A 23,892-nucleotide genomic window follows, 5' to 3' on the forward strand; every position below is an offset into this window, starting at 1 on the left:
ACTAAATTTAATATACAATATAGTACAAAACCTTGGAATTACAAACAACTAAATACAAGCTAAATAACTTCTCTTAATAAACTCAACCATATTGAAAACATTTAACCCATTATTTAACATGGATGTTGGATATCCACTCAAAATATCCTTTAATTTCTCCCACCTACACTTTTCCAGGCACTGAAAAAGCCCTAGTCTAACCTCTCTCGTCCTCCCATGCAAGCTTTTTATATCTTGCCCTCATGGTATTTTCCAACTGTCTGCCTTAAACAAAGCGTCCTTGCTGGCAATGGCTTGTTGCTAGTCAGTATTTAGCTCTCTCTTTCTGTAGCTAAGAGAGAGCAACCATCTGCTTCCCACAGCTTTTCATTCCTTCGACAGATTTTTGCTCTTTCCTCTTTCAACTCAGAAACAGAAAGCAAGAGATAAAACAAAGCATCTTAGGTCCACAAGAAGCTGCAGGACACCCAGGAGAGTTTCCTCCCAATCAGAAAAATGCTTCCTTAGCAACGAAGTTACTAAGGCCAATTAACCTCCCTTCTCTATCAATATTCAGTTTACATTGAAGCCCTTTTTGGTGAAGCCCTACAGTTTTACAGTGAGCTTTCTGGCCGATAAAAGGGGGCTTCCGTCTTAAAGGAGCCAGACCTTTTCTCCTGAATGCAAGTGCGATTTGAACTTAACATAAAGTGTTAGGTGATTTCCCAACAGGATGTAAGGGACTGGAAACATAGAAACAACATAGAAATTAAGTGCATTCAACCAACACAGGCCTAAAGTGAGACTGAAACATTTCAGAGCAACCAGAGATTGGATACCTGGAGAATAAGAGATGTGGAAAAGATGCTTTGTAGCTGTCATTGCTTCATACTTGCCTTGGCTGATTTATGGCCCTTCCCACAACCAACAAAGCCCAGGTCACCACTAAATAATCACAATATCAGTAGAATCCTGGAGAAAAGATGAATGGAAGAGAGAAGCACAGACAGTATCAAAACTAAGGAATTTCCTTCCAGGCAAGAAAGTCAAAAATTAAAACTAGTGAGGAAATAGGATTTCAAAGTCATGAACTAGTTCAGAAATAGTAAAAGCTATGACACAATTAAAGAAAAGGAGGTGCTTTTATAAAAATGTACAAATGTACAATGAAAATTCTCCCCTCTCCCGAGATTTCAAGCTGTAAGATGGAGGTTACACTTCTCTAAGTCTCACAATTATATTATTATACTGCATTCCAGTTAAGGTACAGAAAATGACAGAAATATTGTACAATAGGTAATTAGTTGTCCTCTGGTGTTCATTTTCCAGGTCTTGATGAAGCAAAATCCTTTGTTGAATGACTTGAAATTTTCTAAAATTCTATATATAATGCAACACGGAACGACTTGTACTTAGTAATTTATAATAGGCACTATCAATCATCCTTCAGCAGTTTTGGTCGCAGCTCTCCGATATCAACATGTGATACCCTGTATCTCAAAGCAATCCTTGCTACGAACAGTCATAACACAGAATTTCAAAACGAGTTTTGTTTTCTAGTGTTATCACTTAACCTATGTAGGACTCTATCCCACTTGCACAAAGATTTATTCTGAGACAGTAAAGCTGCCTTAAGGCTGCACTAATAAAAATTAACATTTGTTAATCCTTGGCTCCCACTATACTATTTGATCCTCATAACCACCCAATGAGGCAGTGATTGTCACCACGCCCTTCTCCAGCTGAGGTATCTGATGTTGAAAAAGAGTGGGGAAAGGAATAGGAACTTGGTGAAGCACCTACGGCAACATGTGCTTTCTTTTCGCAGCACTGGCCAGGTGTTTTCTTCCATGACATCATTTAATGCACACATCGACCCCCTCTGCACAGCCCTCAGTTCCCCATCTCCTGAGCCCCGTAAGCATTTGGGATGCAGGCTCACAGATGAGGGATTCAAGGCTCAAAGAGGTTCAGTAACGTGTTCAAAATACACAGTTAAAATGAGGAAAAGGAGGGATTTAAAACCAAGTTCACCCAACTCCAAAGCCCTTGTTCTGTCAACCATGCCTCACCACCTGCTCCCCAAAGCCCTCGGCGGCCCCATTATGCTGCTCTCTGAATCCCTTCCACTGACGGTAGGAAGCACCATAGGTCTAAGAAATATTTTCCAAATGTCAGTCATGAGCCACTAGAAGGTTCTAAAATCAATTGGTGGGCCTCAACCCGCATTTTTTTTAAATAAAATAGAGCAGAATAGATTAATAGGCAGAGTAGATCAGAAAGAATAAGAATTGTTTCACGAACATTGGTTTCAGGCATGTGTGTGTTTGGAGTGTACTGGGTCCTGATATTAAATGTATTTCTTATTGTGGGTTCATATCAAAAAAGTTTGAAAGCCACTGGTCTCAGAGGATGCTCTCACACAGACCCGGATCATGGAGAGACTTATCAAGGGACTGGAAACTACTCAATGCTAAGCTCTGTTCACTTAAATAACATCAGGAAACACAAGACAGGAAGCCCCTTCTCAGACAAGGCATTAAAAGGATTACCTAGAATCAGCATAGGAGGAGGATGTTGATTGTATAATTACATACCTCCTTCACAGCAGCTCCAGTCCATCAAATAGATAGTACGGTTTATTTTTTACAACACTAATTATGTAATTATCCATAACATTAAATCAGTTCCACCTGATTCAGTCTATCACAGGTTTCCTGAAACACTCATTTGTTTATTACTTTTAAAAAGAACACTAAACTACCAATCATCTTATACGTAAAAGTTCCAGTGTGGAAGCTGGTAAACTTTTCTTGAAAAAGATCTTCCATCACATATGACACTTTCGGTCCTTTGGGATAAACAGCAATTGAAATTTCACGTTAATATACCTTGGAGCTTCTACAAACAGATTTCAGACAAGTGCGTTCTCACTTTTTTCTTCATTATTTCATAAAATAATGCCACATTGGACATTTTCATGAAAATCTTTTCTACAGAGTAAAACTTGGTTGTTCTTTATAATACTTCTTCTGGTATATCATTCATTCAAAATGATTCCCTGAGAAAGTGCTACAAAGATAAACCAGCTACGGATCCTGCACTCAAGGAGCCAGCAGTTGATTAGGGGAGATATAACACTGAACACTACGGCCTCCACTCAGCTGCTTCCCAGCACCTCTGAGCAAAGCTATAAATAACCCCCAGCTTCAAGCCAATAGCAGCAACAGCTGTAGAACACCCAGAAAAACTCACCAGATACGCTCTAACAAGCAAAAGACTAAAACAAGGAATACACAGATAAGGACCAGGGCCAGGAGAAAGCATGCAAATTACAGACCCCATCTGGTTATCCCACCCACATATTCACACTAGTCTCAGCTCTGCCTCCCCCTTAAACCTATCTGACATAGTCCAATACCACTAGTCCGTGAACAGCAAAGAAGATCCAGCACACTCCAAATCGGTTGGGGCAGTCACCGAGGATCCTCCTCCCTTTTTCCACACCTTACCTCCCTCATCTCTGACTAACTTAAAACCCCTAACACCATCATTCTCTCTAATTCTTTGGGTCACTGTTTGTACTGGACTTCCTGGTGTATAAATCTCAGCTTTCCTTAATGGATTCTGACTTGGTCTGTCTCTCTGACTCTCAGTACTCCCTATTCACTTGAATGGAAATCCCAGCTTCAGGAACCTTACAATGCACCAGTAACCAGGCTAATGCCCTAGCACAGCCAGCCTACTACTCCCTAGGAGAGGAGATTTAGACAAATCATACTAAAAACTCCAACTACTTTTCAGACCAATATAATCATAACTCAACATTCTCACATTCCACCCAAAAATCCTTTCTTTAGTGCAGAGGCCCACTTACTTCCCACCACTACCCTCTGTACTCACCACCATGTATATCCCTACAGCCATTCCAAGAATCCAGGACATAATATGCAATGGAAAAGGTACTAGACTCCTTCTGGCAAGTTAATTCCAACACCCACTGTCATCAAATGAGTACGACTGGAGAAACATTTTTGAAAGTTGGTTTCCCACCTCAAGAATGCCCAGTATGATATGCTACAGCTTCTCTCCTAAGAGTCACTGTAGAAACTAAGAGTGGTTGACAGCCTCATAAGGCAGTCAAAGGGACAGATGGAATCCATCCCCAGCCCTCAAGTTTCCTGTTGCCAGATTCCAACCATGAGTTTTATGTCAGTTTGACTTATCAGGATGCCAGCTGCCAAACTGGAAAGCCATGGGCACTTCAGCTTTGTTTGAAGTAACTGCCAAATATCCTCTACTTAGGTCTATAGTTATGACTCTTGACTTGGTTTCTCATTTTCAGCCCCACTCCTGCCCTCTAGATTCATCTTGGTTTGCATCGGTTGACCTTCAAGACTTCCCAAGGACTCTGACTTAGGGAAGAAGTTGGAACTACTACCACAGAATAATAGTGGAAATGACCTGTTACAAAAGGAAGATAAAAAGAATTTATTGTCACCACTATCACACAGACAAAAAGAAGAGAGAATTTCAAGAAGAAAGGGCTCAGTCAACAGTGTCAAATGTTGCAATGTCGTCAAGGATGATGAAGACACTAAATGTGGTGATTACAAGGTAACTAGTAACTTAGAAGGAAGCAATTTCCATAGCTGGATTTTGGTAAAAATCAAAAGAAAAAGAGTTGAAGTTGGAATGAGTGGCAAAAGGGTGAAGGTATTGAAGATTACATATTCAAGAAATCAGGTAGTGAAGGAAAGAAGAGAGAGAGGATTGTAGAAGAGGATTTAGAAGCAGCAATATAGGTATGGCATAAACATACAGGGCCAACAATGGAACCTAGGTTTTGTGGGCATTACTGAGAAGGTCAAAGTCAAAACTAAGTAAGAAGGAAGAAGAAACAAAAAGGGGACTGATGTCATTGAGGGTCTTGAGACAAAAAGAAAGTAGAGAGTATGTTCAGAGAGAGAGAGAGGTGTAAATATAGTTGGAAGTAAGGTACTTATAAATAGGAGGATTTTAGAGTTTGAGATCATTATATTTTTTCCCTTTTGTTCTACATCTAACAAACCTAAAAGGAGTATAAGGGTAAACTATTTTACAAATAATTATTGGGAAGAGAGTATTTAATAATATCACTTCAAATTAGTTGATGGTCATTTTAACTATTTCACCCAAAACAATATACAGTCATGTGTCACCTAACAACGGGGATACGTTCTGAGAACTGTGTTGTTAGGTGATTTCGTCATTGTGCAAACATCACAGAGCGTACCTACACAAACCTAGATGGTACAGCCTACTACACACCTAAGCCATCTGCTACTAATATTATGGGACCACTGTCGTATATGAGGTCTATCACTGACCAAGACGTCATTATGTAGCATGTGACTGTATACGAGCAATTAAAATAATGCACTGTGTCCTTCCTCAGAAATAATTGGCTCCTGTTAGACCTTTACAACTGAACATAAGCATTCCACATTGAAAGTCAGATTTTCATACAGAAATATCAGCTCCATATTCTCTCAAGTGCACATCTGCTGCTACAAGTGATCTTACTTTTGATTTATAAAAAACACCTCAACATTAGAACTATACATAAAGGAAGCTTTCTGATATAACTCGCTGCTGAGTTAAAATACAGTGGCTAGGGCAGGTGCCTTTACAAAGGCTTTTCTACTAGCTTGATAAATAGAAAGAGAATTAGTTACCTATGTAGAATGATTCAACTTCATTTCTCTCAAAAAATAGATTCTCTCTTTGCTCTGCAAAGGAGAACAGAGCACAGAGAATTTCAAAGGTAGAAGTAACCTTTAGAAGCCATTTAGGTTATAGGTTCCCACTAAACCTAACACACTCTGTGAATTTTGCAAAGTCATATTGCTCAGGTACCAAGGGCCTAGAGAAGAAAAAAGATTCAGGAGAATGTGGAACATGTCCCTGACTCTATATAAGACTTCTTGTCTCCACAGCAGAACACTAAGTTGCTTTAAGACTCCTAAGATTTCATTAGATAGTTCAAAGAGTTTTAGTGCCACATCTCTATATGTGATTTCTAACGAGTTTTAAGAATAAGCAAGCAAACACTTCTGTCGTATAGCAGTTAAAGAAATACAGTTTGTACAACAAATACTGTACCTAGTACAATAATCCAGTTTTATTGGAACTGCAAGTCTTAATCAGACCTGACTGGTTTTAAGAATATCGTTGACTACTCTCTCCTCTCAAACACCACACTACTTTATGGCATATATTTACATTATAAATTAAATAAAATTAAAATTTACTTTGTCTTTGAATTTTTTCACAATACCCAATATCATAAAAGTGGGATTGGCATATGCTGTATTAATAGTTATTTTCTTTAAAAATCCATTTATCTATCAGCATTAGATTCATTACATCAATGAATAAACACTGAGTGACTAATATACATGCTTCCATTTGTATCTATACACCTTAAATATAACAAACTTTCTGGTATTTTAACATTGCTTTAATAATTACATTCTCAAATATGAGGGGTAATCATGCTTATTACTTATCATTTACATTTATCAACATGTCTATACTTCAGTCTAAAAATAGCAGTTGCTTTACAGAGAAATTGTTGACAGAACTGTGGCTTGTCATTTATTCCATTACCAAAAAAGCCACAATATTCTAACATATGAGTCTATTTTGGACATACAAAATAGAACTCATCCTAGAAGTCACTTAATAAAATCCTTAGGGCAAGTGAGTATATTTGAAGGCCTGGTTACCTCAGAAGATCATCATTCTCTGAATACGTTCTTTGGGCATTGAGATCGTCTCCTGTTACTGATTCTCAGCTTTATGCTTCAGGGAATTTATGATGGGTTGTTTTTGTTGAGGGCTCTCTATAATATTCTACCTGCCCCAGACTGAAGAAAGTCCCAGTTAGTGGACTATAAAGCCCTAGGAAAAAATCCTTTTTTCCAGTAGCATATTATTGTTATTTTTATGACTCTGTCATTTTCATAGTTTCAAAAAATGTAATCTGAAGGTGCAACCTGGGGCTCTAAAGTAATGAAGATAGTAAATGAATAAATAAAATATTCTCAATACCCACCTCTGATACCTCTTCAAAAGGAAGAAATGGAACTTCAGTAATCTAACTTTAGACAGAAGAATCCAAACTTCAATAACATAAAAAATCAGTGACCAACTTAAAATAAATATGTATGGGTATGTAATTTGAATTAATCAAAGGGCAAAACCTGGGCCATCATTATTCTATGAGAATGATTCAGAATTTCATAAATGAAGAAATTAGAGATAAAAAGAAAATGCAAAGCAATGTCAGCCAGAAAATGAGTTCTATAGGAAAGACTTTCAGCTATTTCCATCTTCCAAAGATTCGTTAATAATTTTTCCTACTGATTATTAACAATCAATATCCATGTTCTATATTCATCTCACTGTACCATTTTATTAAAAGTGGTTTAATGCTAAACATGATAGAAAACTTACACCTTGTTTCTCCACTCTAGTCACTGTAGTCTTTATTAGCCAGTAAGTTAATTCAGAATCAGAAAATACTTTTAAAGTTCAGCAGTTATTTTGCAATAATATACACATATGAACTTTAAAAGGCTAATAATGACCAATTTTCATCAAAAAATTGTCTAATTGGAATATATAGCTTGTGTTCCCACTTCCACTCTCAAACTATTATTTGTTTATATAAATAAGGTTCTGATAAGGACTCTCCACAATAAGTTCATATTCGTTAAAGCAGATCAGTTGTTAAATGTTTTTTTCACAATTGTTAAATGATCATATCTTCATTTCTCTAAGAAAAGTCTTCAGTTAAATCCAAAAGATCATAAGTTGATAAAGTGAAGCATTAGTGCTAACATCCATTCACGGAATTAAGTGTTACATATAATAAGACATCTCAAGAACCAGTGTTGATTATGTTGGACCCTATTGAAAATATTCATTTTTTATTTAGAAGATTTTAAATTGAGGCAATAGACTTTTTGGTCACTGGTAAAGAAAAGACCTTGTTCAAAATTTGCCATAGTCTTGCTTCTTATTTCACAAACTCAGAAATGTCACAAGCAAATCACATTAAGTACTCTCAACAAAAAATGTCTTCTCTAATATGAGTAACCTATAAGAACTCCTGTTCCCCAAACCCAGTACTAAAAGACACCCCAATATATTTAGTAGATTTCTGAATATCATCTCATTCTTTTAACTATCATTTTAAATTATATTTTAAAAATTCACAGAAGGTATAGATTACGATTTTTACAAATTACGTCACATATATTCCATTGTATTTCACTTTGATTTTCAAAATCCTATGATTATCTATATACCACTGAAAATAATGTTACAGGGGAAAAACTCATGAATCCAGCTATTATTCTACCATCAAGACTGCCGGTTCTGTTTAGAACAAGAAAGTGAATTGATTTCCTACATAACACATAGCCAAAATAAAAAAAAAATTTGAAACGACTATTAGCAGAGGCATTCCTCTGAATAAATTTAAACAGGAAATGTGACGTACTGATATGGAACTATCGGTCTTTAAATTCTGAAGGGAATTCAGAGGTCCCCTAGCTCAGTTTTCCACACAATGCAGGACTCCTTTCATAACATCAGAGGCTAGGTCATAAACTGGTGGCCTGAGGACCATTTGCAGCCCATGGATATAGTCTACTTGGCCTGCACAGGCTCTTTTTTTTTTTTTTTTTTTTTTTAATTAAGCCAACACACAAAAATCCCGATCTCTGCCTGCTCTGGAAAACCCACCTGGGGCCCCTTTGGATGACTCATGCCCTCTCCACTTCTCCACAGTGTCCACCACTTCCCATCCACCCACTTCACTCACACAAGAGCTGCCTGGTGCTTTAAGCACTTCAGTCACTGACCACTGCTCCAGAGTTATTCACTCTGTGGCTGAACATCTCCACAAAAGGGGAGGGAGCTCACAACTTTGCAATTTGACCTATTTCGTTGTAGGCAACTTTCTAAATGTGAGAGAGGTTTGTCTAGAATAATTTCCAGACATGAACTAGTTCTATCCTCGGAAACAAAGTAAGTCTACTCTCTCTTACACGGGAAAGACTTCTAGATATCCGAAGACACTTAACCTTACCAGGTCTTCAGCTCTAGTTTAACAGCCCCCAGAGCTCTCAAATATTCCTCATAATAATATGTTGTCAAGCCCACTCATGGCCCTTGGCATGTGTCTCTGCATGGATGAATTCTATTTGACTTATTTTTTACTATTAATTATGTGTTAATTTATTATATATTCTAACTATCAGCATTCTTCTTCAGATGTAATAATGTAATATTTATTTGACCTAGATCAGTGGTTCTCAAACTTTTTGGTCTCAGGACCCATTTATATTTTTAAAATTCATTGAGTATTCCAATGAGTTTTTGTTTAAAAGAGCTATGTCTATTGATATTCACTGTATTAGAAATTAAAATTGAAATTGTAAAAAATTTATTAATCCATTTAAAAATACATGTTGATGTAATAGCATGTTCCTATGAAAAATAAACATTTTCCAAAACAAAATAAATTAGTAAGAAAAGCAACATTGTTTTACATTTTTGCAAATCTTTTTAATGTCTAGCTTAATGGAAGACAGCTGGATTCTTGTAACTATTTCTGTGTTCAATCTGTTGAAATATCACACATAGGTAGCCTCTAGAAAACTCGGGGAGAATGAGAGTAAAAAATGTACATAACATCTTAACATTATTACAAAAATAGTTTTGACCTTGTGGACCCCCTGAAAGGGTCTCTGGTACTCCTCAGGGGTTCCCAGACCATATTTGGGATCCATTTGTGCTTTAATTAATGTAGCTTAGGTTCCAGTTAGTTTTTCTAGCATCCATGGCCTTCTTTTCACTTATCTTGAGCTTGTGGTCAACTAAAATAACCTGCTCTTTCTCAAACAAATTGTTGTCATGTCAAGCTTCCCCCTTTTCATCTAAATGCAAACTTTATACATATATTTCCCTGTAGATCCCATTTTGTTGGTTTCAGGCTACTCTTCAGTGGTAGATGCCACTGGTGCCCTACCCAGGTCCCCTAAAGGCTAGCACACCTATCCCCACTCAGCAGTTGTGATAGTTGGCAGCCCACATCTCTGAAGAATTTCTCAGTAATCCTGGAGCCCACTTGCTTGGGAAGCTATGTCCACTTCCACCTCAGCCAATGACTGACTGACAAGCCAATGACTGTCACAGAGAACAAAAGGCCAGCGTCAAGGACACAAAGTGGGACTGATTCTGGGTGTATTTGGTGCTCCAGAGCTTCCTAGGGGAACAGACTAAAGTTAGTCTCTACCTGAGACCACATTCTTCCTTGGCTTTTATCCCTTGTTCTGTCCTGCTTCCGTTACTCCCTTTCTCCTAAGAGCACATCCCTAAGAAGTCACTTCAATAGGAATCTCCATCTCGGACTCAACCTAAGACATCTTTCATCCCATCAAGGTTATTGAAATATCGACTCTATCATAGAGCATATTAACTAACCATCTCAGCTGTGCAGCATCTCAAATATACTAAGTATTCTATTATAAAGTAGTGCAGTGGTCTCAAAGTGTGGTCCCCAGACCAGCAACATCAGCATCAGCTGGGAACTTGTTAGAACTACATAGTCTCAGGCCTCACCCAGACCTACTGAACCAAAAACGCTATCACAGAGATGAGCCATAATTAACTAATCTATTACTGTTGTACATTTCAGATGATTCCATTTTTTCCTATTATAAATAATGGTGAAATGACTATATTCGCAGGTAAATCTTTGTGTACATTTCTGATTATTTTATGAGGCTGCCTTCAATTTACTTTGATGTAGAAGTATTGCATCAAAAAAGATGATGTATTGATAAATAAATAGAGGGGTCAATATATAATAAAGTAAACACAGCAAAATGTTAATGGCAGAGTCTAGGTGATGAGTACAAGGATGTTCACTGCAAAATTCTTTCGACTTTTTCATATGTTTGAAATTTGTTGGGAAATGTTGAAAATGAAAAATGCTGGGAAAATTTCTATTTTATGAAGCTAAATTCCTAGAATTGGAATAGACTGTTCATAGTATGTGCACATCTTTAAACTTTGTGAAGTTAAAACATCAACCAGAAAGTGTCAGTTCCCTCACACTGTCAACACCACTTTTTAGTGCTTTTCAACTCTCTGCCAACTTGTTAGGCAAAAACTGGCAATTCATCTCTTAAATCATCATTTCCATGTGCATTTTTTTCAGTTAATATATAATGAATTGAAAAGCTTCCTAACATGCTTGGCTTCAGGTTTGGTGTTGGTTATTCAAACTATGAAGCAGTAATCAAGATTTGGGTACCCACCCACGGGCACTTACTTTATTACGAAGCACAATACCCTCAAGAATAACTTGTAAACCAAATTATATTGGTGAGAGTTACTTCCAGGCCAGCATCATACACAGGCAGAGGGGGCTAGTGTCAGATTGCCAAATGTGTCTGATTTAACAGGTCCTGAGAAAAGGCTCTTCCTTCAAAAAAAAGTTTCTCTCCCATTTTACCAGGATGCTCAGAATTCTAAGCATTAGTGGTTTCTTCCTTTGTGTTGGAGCAATTAGATCTCCACCAATTCTATTTTAAAATTCAATTATTTTACTTCTGGATGGACTCCATATAATTGCAATGCATCTAAAGGATGGAACGCAATGAAGCCCTTAAAAAAGAACTATGGGGGCCAGCCCGGTGGCGCAGCGGTTGAGTTTGCAGGTTCTGCTTCTCAGTGGCCCGGGGTTAGCCGGTTCGGATCTCAGGTGCAGACGTTGCACTGCTTGGCAAAAAGTCATGCTGTGGTAGGCATCCCATGTATAAAGTAGAAGATGGGCATGGACGTTAGCTCAGGGTCAGTCTTCCTTGGCAAAAAGAGGAGGATTGGCAGTGGTTAGCTCAGGGCTAATCTTCCTCAAAAAAGAAAAAAAAGAGAACTATGGAATTCTACATTCACTGACATAGAAGATGTTCATGATATATTTGTTCATTGCAAAACACAAGTATATCATGTGTGGGTATGATAGAAATAAGTGGAAGGTTATCTACTAAAATATTAGTAGTAGTTACTGCCAGTTGAAGGATGTATGGGAGTTTCTTTACTCTTTTTATATATTTCTCTATTGTTTATTTTTACAATGGATATATTAAAAATTTTTCTTAACAATAACAAATACAATAAGGCTATTTGCATTTTCATAAAAAGTAAATTGAAAATATCCCAGAAAACCATGAAGCCATTAGCACCTTATCAAAATTTAATTTAGCAAGATTTTCAAGTCAAGGTTAAAGTCCCCTAAGGAATGAGACCCAGACCCAGCATATTTTAAAGGGCATAGGGGAAAAGAGCTAAAGACAGACTAGGCAAAGAAGTCTCCAGCCATGTATTAAGCAGCTGATGGATAGGTCTGTATTATCCTAGGGAGATTTCACCAGAGAAAAATCAACAGGCAACAGAAGGCATTGGGGGTCTTCAGATCCAAGAGAAATCAAAGCAGTGAAGGCTCCCTACAATCCATAGTCTCAGAGTGGATCTTAACTTTACCACAATTCCTGCTTTCGATATTATGGAAGAAAATACCTCCTGACAAATGATGTCACTTCTCCCCCTACAGCAGGTCTGGGATCCAATGGCAGTTAATTTTTCTAAATATATATTTAATAGATTTAAATTTTTAAATTTACACTTCACAAAGATTGAAAAGGAGAATATGACATGTTAAATCACTCACCTCCATGGGAAGACATGTCTGTTCATGGGCAGATGTTCCCGCACGTGACACCACAGTCTCATTTTTAATTTGAAAATGCATTTTGCACATGTAGCCATCAGAAGAGTCCTGTGTTTCATCACCAAAGAATACATAAAAAAATGCCAATTATTTTAAGAATTCATCATTCTAAGAACTACAGCATCTCCTAAGTTCTAAACTAAGCAATGAAAAACTAATGATGTTAATGAGATAATATGGATACAGAAACTCAACCAATACCCTCTGCACATAGTAGGTTGTCAATAAATAGAAGTTTTAAACCCCTACCTTTCTCACTTATTAATTATGTTTCCCCTTCTCTTAGATTAACTCTCTCCCTCCCTTTTTTTCCCCAAGCAGTCCATAGCACAGAAGTCATAGAGAAAGCTTTAGGTTGGCAGTTGTTAAAAAGCATTTAAACTTATAGAAATATCTTGTCATATAATTAATATTGATCTTCATGGCATATATAGAAAGAGAAATTTTAGGATGCCTTACAACAGACCTTGAAGCTCAAAGGGACCTCCCATTTCAATTTCCTGTTCGAGGCAAGATCTCCATTAAAACATCCCAGGGAGGTAATTATGCAGCCCCTGCCTGAGCACTGCCGGGAACCTGCACTGTACTCCCTTACACGACCATCGTCTCTATTTTGGCACATGGCACATTGTTCATCAAGAAAGTTTTGTCCTATATCGCACTGAAATGTTTCCCTTTAACCTTAACTCACTGGTTCTAGTTCTACCCTCTGGAGTCTAAACTCTTTTCTACAGAACCATTCTGCAAAGAGTTGAAGACAATTACCACCATTTTCAAATGTCCCTTGGAAGATAAGATTTCCAAGCCCTTTACCAGCTGCATTTCTCTCCTGTTTCTTATACTTGCTATTAAATACACTAATGAATAATGTCCATCTAACTGTGGTCAGTTTCATTTTTTTTAAGGCGAAACTTGTTTGAATTTAATAAAGTCGTGTAAAAATGTAGTACCTCCTACATGCACAAGTATACTCAAATATTAATGAATATTATTAATTTTCCATCAAACTGTCACACTAACATTCACATTTTAGCAAAATTAAAATAATTATAATTAAAGAAGATGCGGATACTTAAACTGACGTGGTAAAAAAACGATACAGAATAGCATTCTAACTAAAACATTCATAATTCACTTAAATACTTTCACTAAAATTTGACAACCCAGTTTTTAACTATAAACTAAGAAAAGAAAAATTTATAGTCTCTCTGAGTGACTTAATATTAAATATTTTTTAAAATTTGTATCATGCCAACTATGTAAGAGCATCTGATTTTAGGTACTGTACTAGGTTGAACAGTGTCCCCCCAAAATTCATGTCCACCCAGAACCTATGAATGTGACCTTATTTGGAAACAGGGTCTGTGCAGATGTAATCAAGATGACATCATACTGGAATAAGGCAGGCCCTAAATCCAACATGACCGGTATCCTTCTAAGAAGAGAGAAATTTGACTACAGAGACACAGATACATGGGAACAGGCCACAGGAAGACGAAGGCAGAGATTGGAGTGATGTGTTTACAAGCCAAAGAATGCCAACAATTGCCATCAACCATCAGAAGCTAGAAGAAACAAGGAAAGATTTTTTTCCTCGAGTCTTTGGAGGGAGCGTGGCCCTGTCGACGCCTTGATTTCTGACTTCCAACCTCCAGAATTGTGAGAGAATAAACACTTGTTTTAAGCCACTCAGTTTGTAGTATTTTGTTGCAGCAGCCCTAGGAGACCAATACAATAACTACACTCTGAGAAATTTGGTGGCACCTTTACAACACCTCCCAGTTAGCTGACATCCCGCCAGCACTTGCACAGGGACCCCACTGGCTGGCTGTGATCAGCATCAATTTTTATTGGCTGGAGCCAACTGACTCTGACTGGTAGATCCACTGCCACAGATTGTTAAACATTTTGATATCATTCCTGCCTGTAAGGTGAGCTGTCAGGTACCCAATACTATCATCTTTTACTATTTTATTAATGTTCTTCATTTTGTAGAGGGAATCATTGCCTTAAATTCCAGTCTACGTCATCCAACAACAAAGCACACCCCCTGATGGCCTCCTACCACTGAAATCTTTGTATTTAGACAATGCAAATGACTTTTAATATTGGCTTAAATGGAGAAAGATATATGTAGTAACTGTTGTTGTTGTTACTTTTTACATCAAGTATCCATTCCTCCTTCTTTTGGAACAGCAGCCAATTGTCCTCTAAGGAATCACTCCCTTCTCCCCTGTCAGTGTGGACATGGCCTCCCAGCTCCAGGGATGTCACAGGACTCTGATCTGGCCAGTCAGAAAATCACTCCTGCTGGCCTCAGAGACTCAGCAGGGCAATCCTGATCCAATCAGAGCCAATGAGATGGGATCCAGGACCTCGGTTAGGGGAGGAGGGGAGGCCGTTCTCTTTTCTACTGAATTTGAACCAGAAAGATAAAATCCTGGCAGTGCTGGCAGCCATCATGTAATTAAATGGAGCCTGAGAATGAAGCCAACGCAGAGGAAAGCAAAACCACGAGATGAGAGAGACCAGATCCTCATCACACTTTTTATACCAACCATTCCTGAAGCTAGCTCTACTCTCAAATTTTTCAATTACATGGCCCCCAAAAGTCCCTTCTTTGCTTCCCCCAATTTGAGTTAGGTTTTCTGTCACTTGCAAACAAAATAATCTTCCTATAAAATGACATATATTGTGTTTATTAGTTTAAACTAGAAGATTTTCTACTGTATTGTAATATCACTCTTATTATGATAGATAATGAATAGTTGATTATATAAAAGATTTACCAAATACAATAAAACCATAATGGTATGTATTTGTGAGAAAAAGTACTGGAAGTCTGCAATTTAAAAATAATCTAGCAATAAAGAAAAATAACTCAGGATATTCAGAGAAGAGTTAGAGCTAAACTGTGTGATCTGGATATAAGAGAGTAACGTTCTATTTCATATTTTTCTATACCTGAGCACTGGTCATACAACCTCTTCTTTGTTTTTTTTTGAGGAAGATTAGCCCTGAGCTAACATCTGCCAGCAATCCTCCTGTTTTTGCTGCGGAAGACTGGCCCTGAGCTAACATCCATGCCCATCTTCCTCTACTTTATATGTGGGACACCTGCCACAGCATGGCTTGACAATCAGCATGTAAGTCCGCACCCGGGATCCGAACCAGTGAACCTCGGCCCGCCGAAGCAGAACGTGCGAACTTAACCGCTGCGCCACTGGGGCCCCTACATACAACCTCTTCTTAAGAAGCTACAATTTAGTTAAACTCTAATTACAATGCAAAATACATCTCCTTTGACATCAAAAGAGATGAGTCAAAAATTCCTGTGCACCTATGTTATAAAATCTAAATAAATTATCTGATCTCTTTTCCAATGAGTTAAGATAGAGAGATGTCATTTTCAATATTACTTAAAATTTAAGAAATTTTAATTTCTATTTTAGGTAATTTCTGATACTATTTATTAGTGTCTACAGGGAGGTGCACAAGGGTTTTGGCTCAGCCTATATTTGGTCGTGGTTATTTTCTCTTCAGTATCAATCTCTTAAAAGTCAAGATTAGCCTTGAAAAATTAAACACAGAAAAAGGAGAGTTTATAGCATTTTAGTTTCCCTTCAAACATTTACTTCCACAGAAGTAGGCTTTTCTCTTAAATCGTTTTAATTTAAGGCAGAAAAATGTTTTGTTCTTTGCTTTTTTAGAGGCAAGCCAGCGTGAAAGCATGGGAACAGCCACCCTGAGCCAGCACGACAGTCCATTGAGGCCAGTAAACACGTTTAACTCAAATCTCCCCCGACTAGCCCAGTGGATGCTCTGCTCCAGCTTCCCCGCTTTCTTTTTGTGCTTACTATAGCTTACAATTTAACATTAACTCTTCTTTAATGTTTTTTAAACTTTTTTTTTGAGGAAGAGTGTCCCTGAGCTAACATTTGTTGCCAATCTTCCTCTTTTTTTTTTCTCCCCAAAGCCCCAGTACATAGTTGTATATCCTAGTTGTAAGTCATTCTAGTTCCTCTATGTGGGATGCCATCACAGCATGGCTTAATGAGCGGTATGTAGGCCCACACCCAGGATACGAACCTGTGGACCCAGGCTGCCCAAGAGGAGTGTGCAAACTCAACCACTCGGCCATGGGGCTGGCCCCTCTTCTTTAATTCTTTAACACTGGTTAGTTTTATTTCCTCCAGTCGATCCTAAGTTCAGGGCCTAGACCCCAGCCCCCGGGAGAAGAAAGGTCACTAAAGGAAGTCAGGGTCCTTACTGCAGAATCCAGATGGCCATTCCACATAAAAACCTGGTCCCCATGGAGGACCTGCATGGAGGGAGGTAGAAACAAAAGGAAGCTTACAGTTTATCCAGTTCAACCCTCTTGTTTTAGAGATGAGAGAGTGAAGGACTGAAGCAGTTATAAGAGATTTATCTTACAGCTAATTAGGGGCAGAGCTGGAAGTGGAAAGCAGGCCTCTTGACCCTAGAGTTCTTTTCACTACACTAAGCGAATTCTACCACAGAGTAGGATCATGGCAGAAACAGGCTCACTGACTCCTGTGGACTGGTGTAAACCAGCGATTTGCACACAGAGTAACAAGTTCAAGCCACGTAAGTGTGGTCTGGGGACCAGCAGCCTCAGCGTCGCCTGGTAGCCTATTAGATTCGCAGAATCTCAAGCCCCATCCCTGACCTCCTGAATCAAAATCTGTACTGTAAGGGCATTCTAGGTGATCTGCGTACACATTTGGAAGCAGTGAGGCAGCATGCACAGCATTCTCTGACTCAAAGGGATTGCAAATTGATTGCATTAAACAGTGGTTCTCAACCCTAGCTGCACATCAGAATCACCTGGGGAGTTTTCAAAATCCTCTTGCAGGGGTCCGCTCTCAGACCGGTGAAGTCAGAATCTTCCCAGCAGGCTCTAATGCAGCAGCCAGGGGAAAGAACCACTGCACTAAACGCACTGGAGTCCCCCTTTTGAATGCTGAGAACAGAGTCAACCATGTACTCTGCAGCTGCCTCAGGAGAAAGGGCCACAGACAACACCCAAGCTTCAGGAACACCATGGCTCATGTGGAGCTCTCCATGTGCTAAACTCGCCTCTGTGGACTCTCAGCTGGAGCTGTGACTGTGCTGAGATTGCTTTTTAAGTGGTCTTCACAACCATCTCAAACCCTACTTTCTGGCAACCTGCCCAGCCTTGACCCAATCCTTTGTAACTGTCATTAATCTTGTAACTTAAAACTGTCACTGTCCCATGTGCAACTTCGCTTCAGCCATCAGGACTCCTTACTGCTTATCCACCACAAAGCAGGTTGTTTCACTCTGTCACCGTACTCTTCCAGTGTCAGGAAGTGTCCAGGTGCTATAACCCAGACACCACTAATGAAAAAGAGAATACTTCCTCACAGTCAAATCTTCTCAAGTTATCTACATAGAACTCCCTTTATACCAAAATAAGAACTAAAGATTTAAATGAGAAAAACAATACTATAAATGTGCTAGATGAAAACACTGGAGAATATAAATACATATATATGTGTGTACACATATATAAAGTTTTCAAAAGATATTTAAAAAGTAAATAAGAACTCCAAGGTCCTAATAAAATATTGATAAATTCTACTGCATCGAAAAAGTCCTTAACATCATAAGGTCAAAAGACAAAGATCAGGGGCTGGCCCCGTGGTTGAGTGGTTAAGTTCATGCACTCTGCCGTAGGCGGCCCAGTGTTTCGTTGGTTCAAATCCTGGACGCAGACATGGCACTGTTCATCAATCACGCTGAGGCAGCATCCCACGTGCCACAACTAGAAGAACTCACAATGAAGAATATACAACTATGTACTGGGGGGCTTTGGGGAGAAAAAGGAAAAACAAACAAACAAACAAACAAAAGGCAAAGATCAGCCAGCCCCAGTTGCCCAGTGGTTAAGTTCAGCATGCTCCATTTCAGTGGCCTGGGTTCAGTTCCCAGGCATGGACCAACACCACTCGTCTGTCAGTGGCCCTGCTGTGGTGGCAGCTCAAATACAAAAAGAGGAAGATTGACAGCAGATGTCATCTCAGGGTGAATCTTCTTCAGTGAAAAAAAAAGACAAATATCAAAATGTGAAAAAAAAGATTTGTAGTTCATATCCTAGAAAAGGGCTAATTTTTGTCAATATATAAACAGTTTCCTCAATATAGTAATAGTTCCAACAAACCAATAAGAAAAAGTCCAACAGCCCAATAGGCAAATCAGCAAAGGATATAAATAGTTCACTAAAGAGAAAGTACACATGGATATTAATCATATGAAAATATCTTCAATGTCGCCCATAAGAAAAATGCAAATTAAAACTATGTGATACCATTTTTTACCTATCAGATTGGCAAAGATCAAAAAGTGTGAAATACATTGTATAGACAAAGACGTGGCTCAAACAGGCAGGCACTCTCATACATTGCCAGGGGCAGGGGAGTTTAAATTAGTATAACCTCCCTGGAGAGCAAGTTGGCGATAACTATCCAAATTAAAAACGCTCAGAGCTTCCATACAGAAATGCTACTTCTAGGAATTTATCTTACAGATATAATTGCACATGTAAGAAATAAAATTCATGCAATTATATGCATTCGAGTATTGTTTTAATTGCACAATATTGGAAATAACCTAAATGCCTATCAATCAGGATTGGTTAAATAAATTATGGTATATCCAAATAATGGAATGCTATGCAGCCATAAAAAATGAGTAAGTTCTGTAAATATTGGTATAGAATAATAACCAAGATGGATCATTAAGTTAAAAAAAATGTGCAGAACAGTATGTATATTTGTATATTATGCTACCATGTGTTTAAATATAAATGTATATGCTTGGGTGGGCATTGAACACATCTGGAAGGACACCTAAGACACTGGTATCATTGGTGACCTCTCAGGGTTTGTGTGATGATGATGGGAGGGTTAAAGAAACTTACATTTTTAGCCTGCAAACCCTTCTGTGCCCATAAATAAATAACACTTCATGTTAAACAAATACTTCATTGATTGCCATTTGCCCATATGCCTCCAGGCTATCACATTGCTGCAATAAATTCCAATCTTGACCTTCTACAGAGAAAATGTCCTGGGGGTCTTATAGAACCCCAGAGAGACAATCAAGTTTTCCAGTGTGGTACTGACTACATACTGGAAGGAGATCTAAAGATTTCCTAACAGAACATGTTTGGGTCTGCTTTCTTACAAGCTGTCATAGGCTATGCCACCCATAGAGCTATGTTATGCCTGCTGGAAGCCAGCTACCCAAATAATTACAGGGCTTCTATTGCTGAATTTTAATAAGCTTTTAATGATCTTCTCTAGAAAAACACTGCTATCTAAAAAAATGGGTGGCAATTATCGAAGTGCCTCAGCTCTACTTTGGAGTAAAGTATTGCATATAGGATTTAAACTCAAGTTAACTGCCCAGAACATTCAGCTGCAGGAAGGGCTAGGCAAGGCCTTCGGGGAGGATCCAAGAAAAGCACAAGTTTAAGGTCACTGCTGGCACTGATCATGCAACAGGACCTCAGAGTCAGTGGAACCCTGAGGAACAGGCCAAACCTAGGCCACAGATTTCAAGTCATTGTTCTTTCCCTCTGTAAGAAATCAAACCGATACTACCAGTAGCTGCCCAAAGCTGACTGATCTTGGGGGTAAAAAAAGAAAGCAAAATCTGCTGCTGAAAAGCAAAGCTTATCCTGGGTAGGTTAGACAGTAAACTGATATCCATCCATTAAAACAAAGCCAAAGTTAGATGGTGGAGGAAAGTAACTGTTAAGGATTTAGAGATCCTCCAGAACACAATTCTGAATATGTTCATATGTCTCTTCCTCACACCCACCCCCAAAACCCACCCAGTCTCACTAACTCTAGTTTCTATTTCTGATAGTTACACCTTTCAAATGCATGTGTGGATCTTGGCCATGGCTCTCTGATACCTCTGAGTCAGCATCAAGAGTGACCAGATCCAGTCAAAACAATTCATGGGCAACCGCAGGCCTTTGGCTCACTTAGGCAAAAATTCAAAAGACCCAAAACTCAAGAAACCAAAAACCCAAAAGCAAAAGTAGGGATATAACCTATTTCACCTTTGAAAAGGACCTTTGCACATCTCTAATTTTCCCTGGTCTTGCAGTATTTTGGAATTTATTAAACATGACACAGCCACTTATTACGTAGTCCAACCATACCTCAGAACTGTCTGGGGAGAGAGTTGGAGATACACCTCAGATAAAAAGTTCCAGTTGAGAAAACTGGAAAGCCCCATGTAAAAGAATGAAAATTGACCATTCTTTTTCACCATTCAGCAAAATAAACTCAAAATGGATCAAAGACCTAAAGGTGAGACCTGAAACCATAAGGCTTCTAGAAGAAAACATAGGCAGTACACTCTTTGACATCAGTATTAAAAGGATCTTTTCAGACACCACGCCTTCTCAGAGAAGGGAAACAATAGAAAGAATAAACAAATGGGACTTCATCAGATTAAAGAGCTTCTTCAAGGCAAATGAAAACAGGATTGAAACAAAAAAACAACCCAATAACTGGGAAAAAATATTTGCAAGTCATATATCTGACAAAGGCTTAATATCCATAATATATAAAGAACACTTGCAACCCAACAACAAAACATCAAACAACCCAATCAAAAAATGGGCTGGAGACCTGAACAGACATTTCTCCAAAGAAGATATACTGATGGCCAATAGGCACATGAAAAGATGCTCATCATCGCTAATCATCAGGGAAATGCAAATCAAACTACACTAAGATATCACCCTATACCCGTTAGAATGACAAAAATATATAAAACTAATAGCAACAAATGTTGGAGAGGTTGCGGAGAAAAAGGAACTCTCATACACTGCTGGTGGGAATGCAAACTGGTGCAGCCACTACGGAAAACAGTATGGAGATTCCTCAAAAAATTAAAAATAGAACTACCATACGATCCAGCCATCCCACTACTGGGTATTTATCCAAAGAGCTTGAAGTCAGCAATCCCAAAAGTCCTATGCACCCCAATGTTTATTGCAGCACTGTTTACAATAGCCAAGACGTGGAAGCAACCTAAGTGTCCAGCAACAGACGAATGGATAAAGAAGATGTGGTACATATATACAATGGAATACTACTCAGCTGCAAAACAGAACAAAATCATTCCATTTGCAATAACACGGATGGACCTTGAGAGAATTATGTTAAGTGAAATAAGCCAGCGAGAGAAGGATAATCTGTGTATGACTCCACTCATATGAGGAATTTAAAATTATGGACTAAGAACAGTTTAGTGGATACCAGGGGAAAGGTGGGGTGGGGGGTGGGCACAAAGGGTGAAGCGGTGCACCTACAACATGACTGACAAACATTAATGTACAACTGAAATTTCACAAGATTGTAACCTATCAATAACTCAAAAAAAAAAAAAAGTTCCAGCTGAGGAAGCTGGGACTGTCCTTCTGGGAAAAGGGTAAATCACTTGGATGTGTTCCATCCAATAGAAGCTGATACCTCCTTGCATCACCATATGCACAACATAACCCATGATTATTGCTTTTATCTGTGTGACCTAATGTGTACGCGTACTGAACACATTTGTTCACTGGCTAGGATTAAGGCACACAACAATATTGTGACCGTTGGTCCTTGACTGGAGGTTCTCTGGCTCTCCCCAGTTTAAAAGCACTTTCTTAGCTTGGTCATGGTATAAAACTAAAAGAGAATATGTAGGATTTTGACTTGAAATATTCTCTCCACAGCAGCAGTGTGTCAGAGGGTTATACTGCTCTCTATCGTAATACAGTCACGTGTCACTTAGCAACGGGGATGTATTCTGAAAAATGCGGTATTAGGTGATTTTGTCATTGTGTGAATATCATAGAGTGTACTTACACAATCCTAGATGTTATAGCTACCACACACCAAGGCTATATACTAATCTTATGGGACCACCATCGTACATGTGGGCTGTCATTGACGGAAATGTCATTAGGTGGTACATGACTGTACTTAGTTCTGCATTGAATCTTGCTTACATTAACATACTCATTACATACTTTTATTAGGTTTAAATCTCTAATAAACCTATAAACAAAGCACAGAAGACTAATTACAGTTACTGAACAGAATCTAAATATTATAAATCTTGATGATGTAAAAATAATAATATAATTTAAAAATCAAAAGGAGGAACAGGAAAGAAGGTGGGAGATAGCATAAATACACTAAATTCCTCATCTGTCATAGCAGGAATCATCAGCTACTGTCCAAAGTGGAGATATCAGGTAGTAGAAGTATATTATTTAAAGGTATGGGGTAACCATGAGAATAACTAAGGAGTTATTCGTCATCAATGGGAGTTCCATTAAACTAATTTAAATCATCCATAAAATAGAATACTACATAGCTATTAGAAATAATGAGATAGTTCTGTCTATGTTCACAAAGAAAGACGTGCATGACATAATGTTAGGTGGAAAAAGTAAGTTACAGAACAATGATCTCATTTATGTAAATATATTATAAATGTGCATATGTATATTTATATGTGCATAGAAAACAAACTACAGAATTCAGTCAGAGGAGAAGGAGGGAAATATTTTCATCTATATTGTATCTTTGTATCATTAGAATTTTTATAATGGTCATATATTGTTTTTCCTTATAAAAAATAAATAAAACAAAAAGGGAAAATAAAGACCCAACCCATGAAAGAAAAACTAATATTGTGCTAGGGAGACTAAGGCCTAAGTTAGGAGTAAGGAAGGTTCATTCAAGCTTTCTTTCCACTCTCTGCAATCAAAATGACCCTAAGAACCATGAAATGTTCTTGCATACAAAGTTAATTTTTGTTTTTATTTCCTCTCCTTTTCAAACTCTCTAGTTGCTAAACCAGAACAAAACTAGTATTTCTCTCCTAGGTCACTACCTAATTACAGCACACCTTCATTTTGTTTTTCAAGTGGACACTGTTTTATGCCACTAATGACCTTCAATTTTCACTTCTATTCGATTAAGCCATGTGAGAACCCCGAG

The 23,892-nt window shown here is 38.2% G+C and overlaps 1 protein-coding gene across 7 annotated transcripts in view; it reads right to left on the minus strand.

Annotated features, from left to right (window-relative positions):
• ATG10 (autophagy related 10) overlaps positions 1 to 23,892 on the minus strand; it is a 209,423-nt gene that overhangs the window by 140,851 nt on the left and 44,680 nt on the right. For 6 of the 7 annotated variants that reach the window (XM_008530658.2, XM_070569784.1, XM_070569787.1 and 3 more), the window contains one exon: positions 12,770 to 12,877. The exons of the other annotated variant lie outside the window; for it this stretch is intronic. In XM_008530658.2, coding sequence (XP_008528880.2) covers positions 12,770 to 12,877 — 108 coding nt within the window. The remainder of the gene's footprint in view (positions 1 to 12,769; positions 12,878 to 23,892) is intronic. 7 annotated transcript variants of the gene reach the window in all.

This window comes from Equus przewalskii, chromosome 13, assembly GCF_037783145.1.
Source record: "Equus przewalskii isolate Varuska chromosome 13, EquPr2, whole genome shotgun sequence".
Lineage (NCBI taxonomy): Eukaryota > Metazoa > Chordata > Mammalia > Perissodactyla > Equidae > Equus > Equus przewalskii.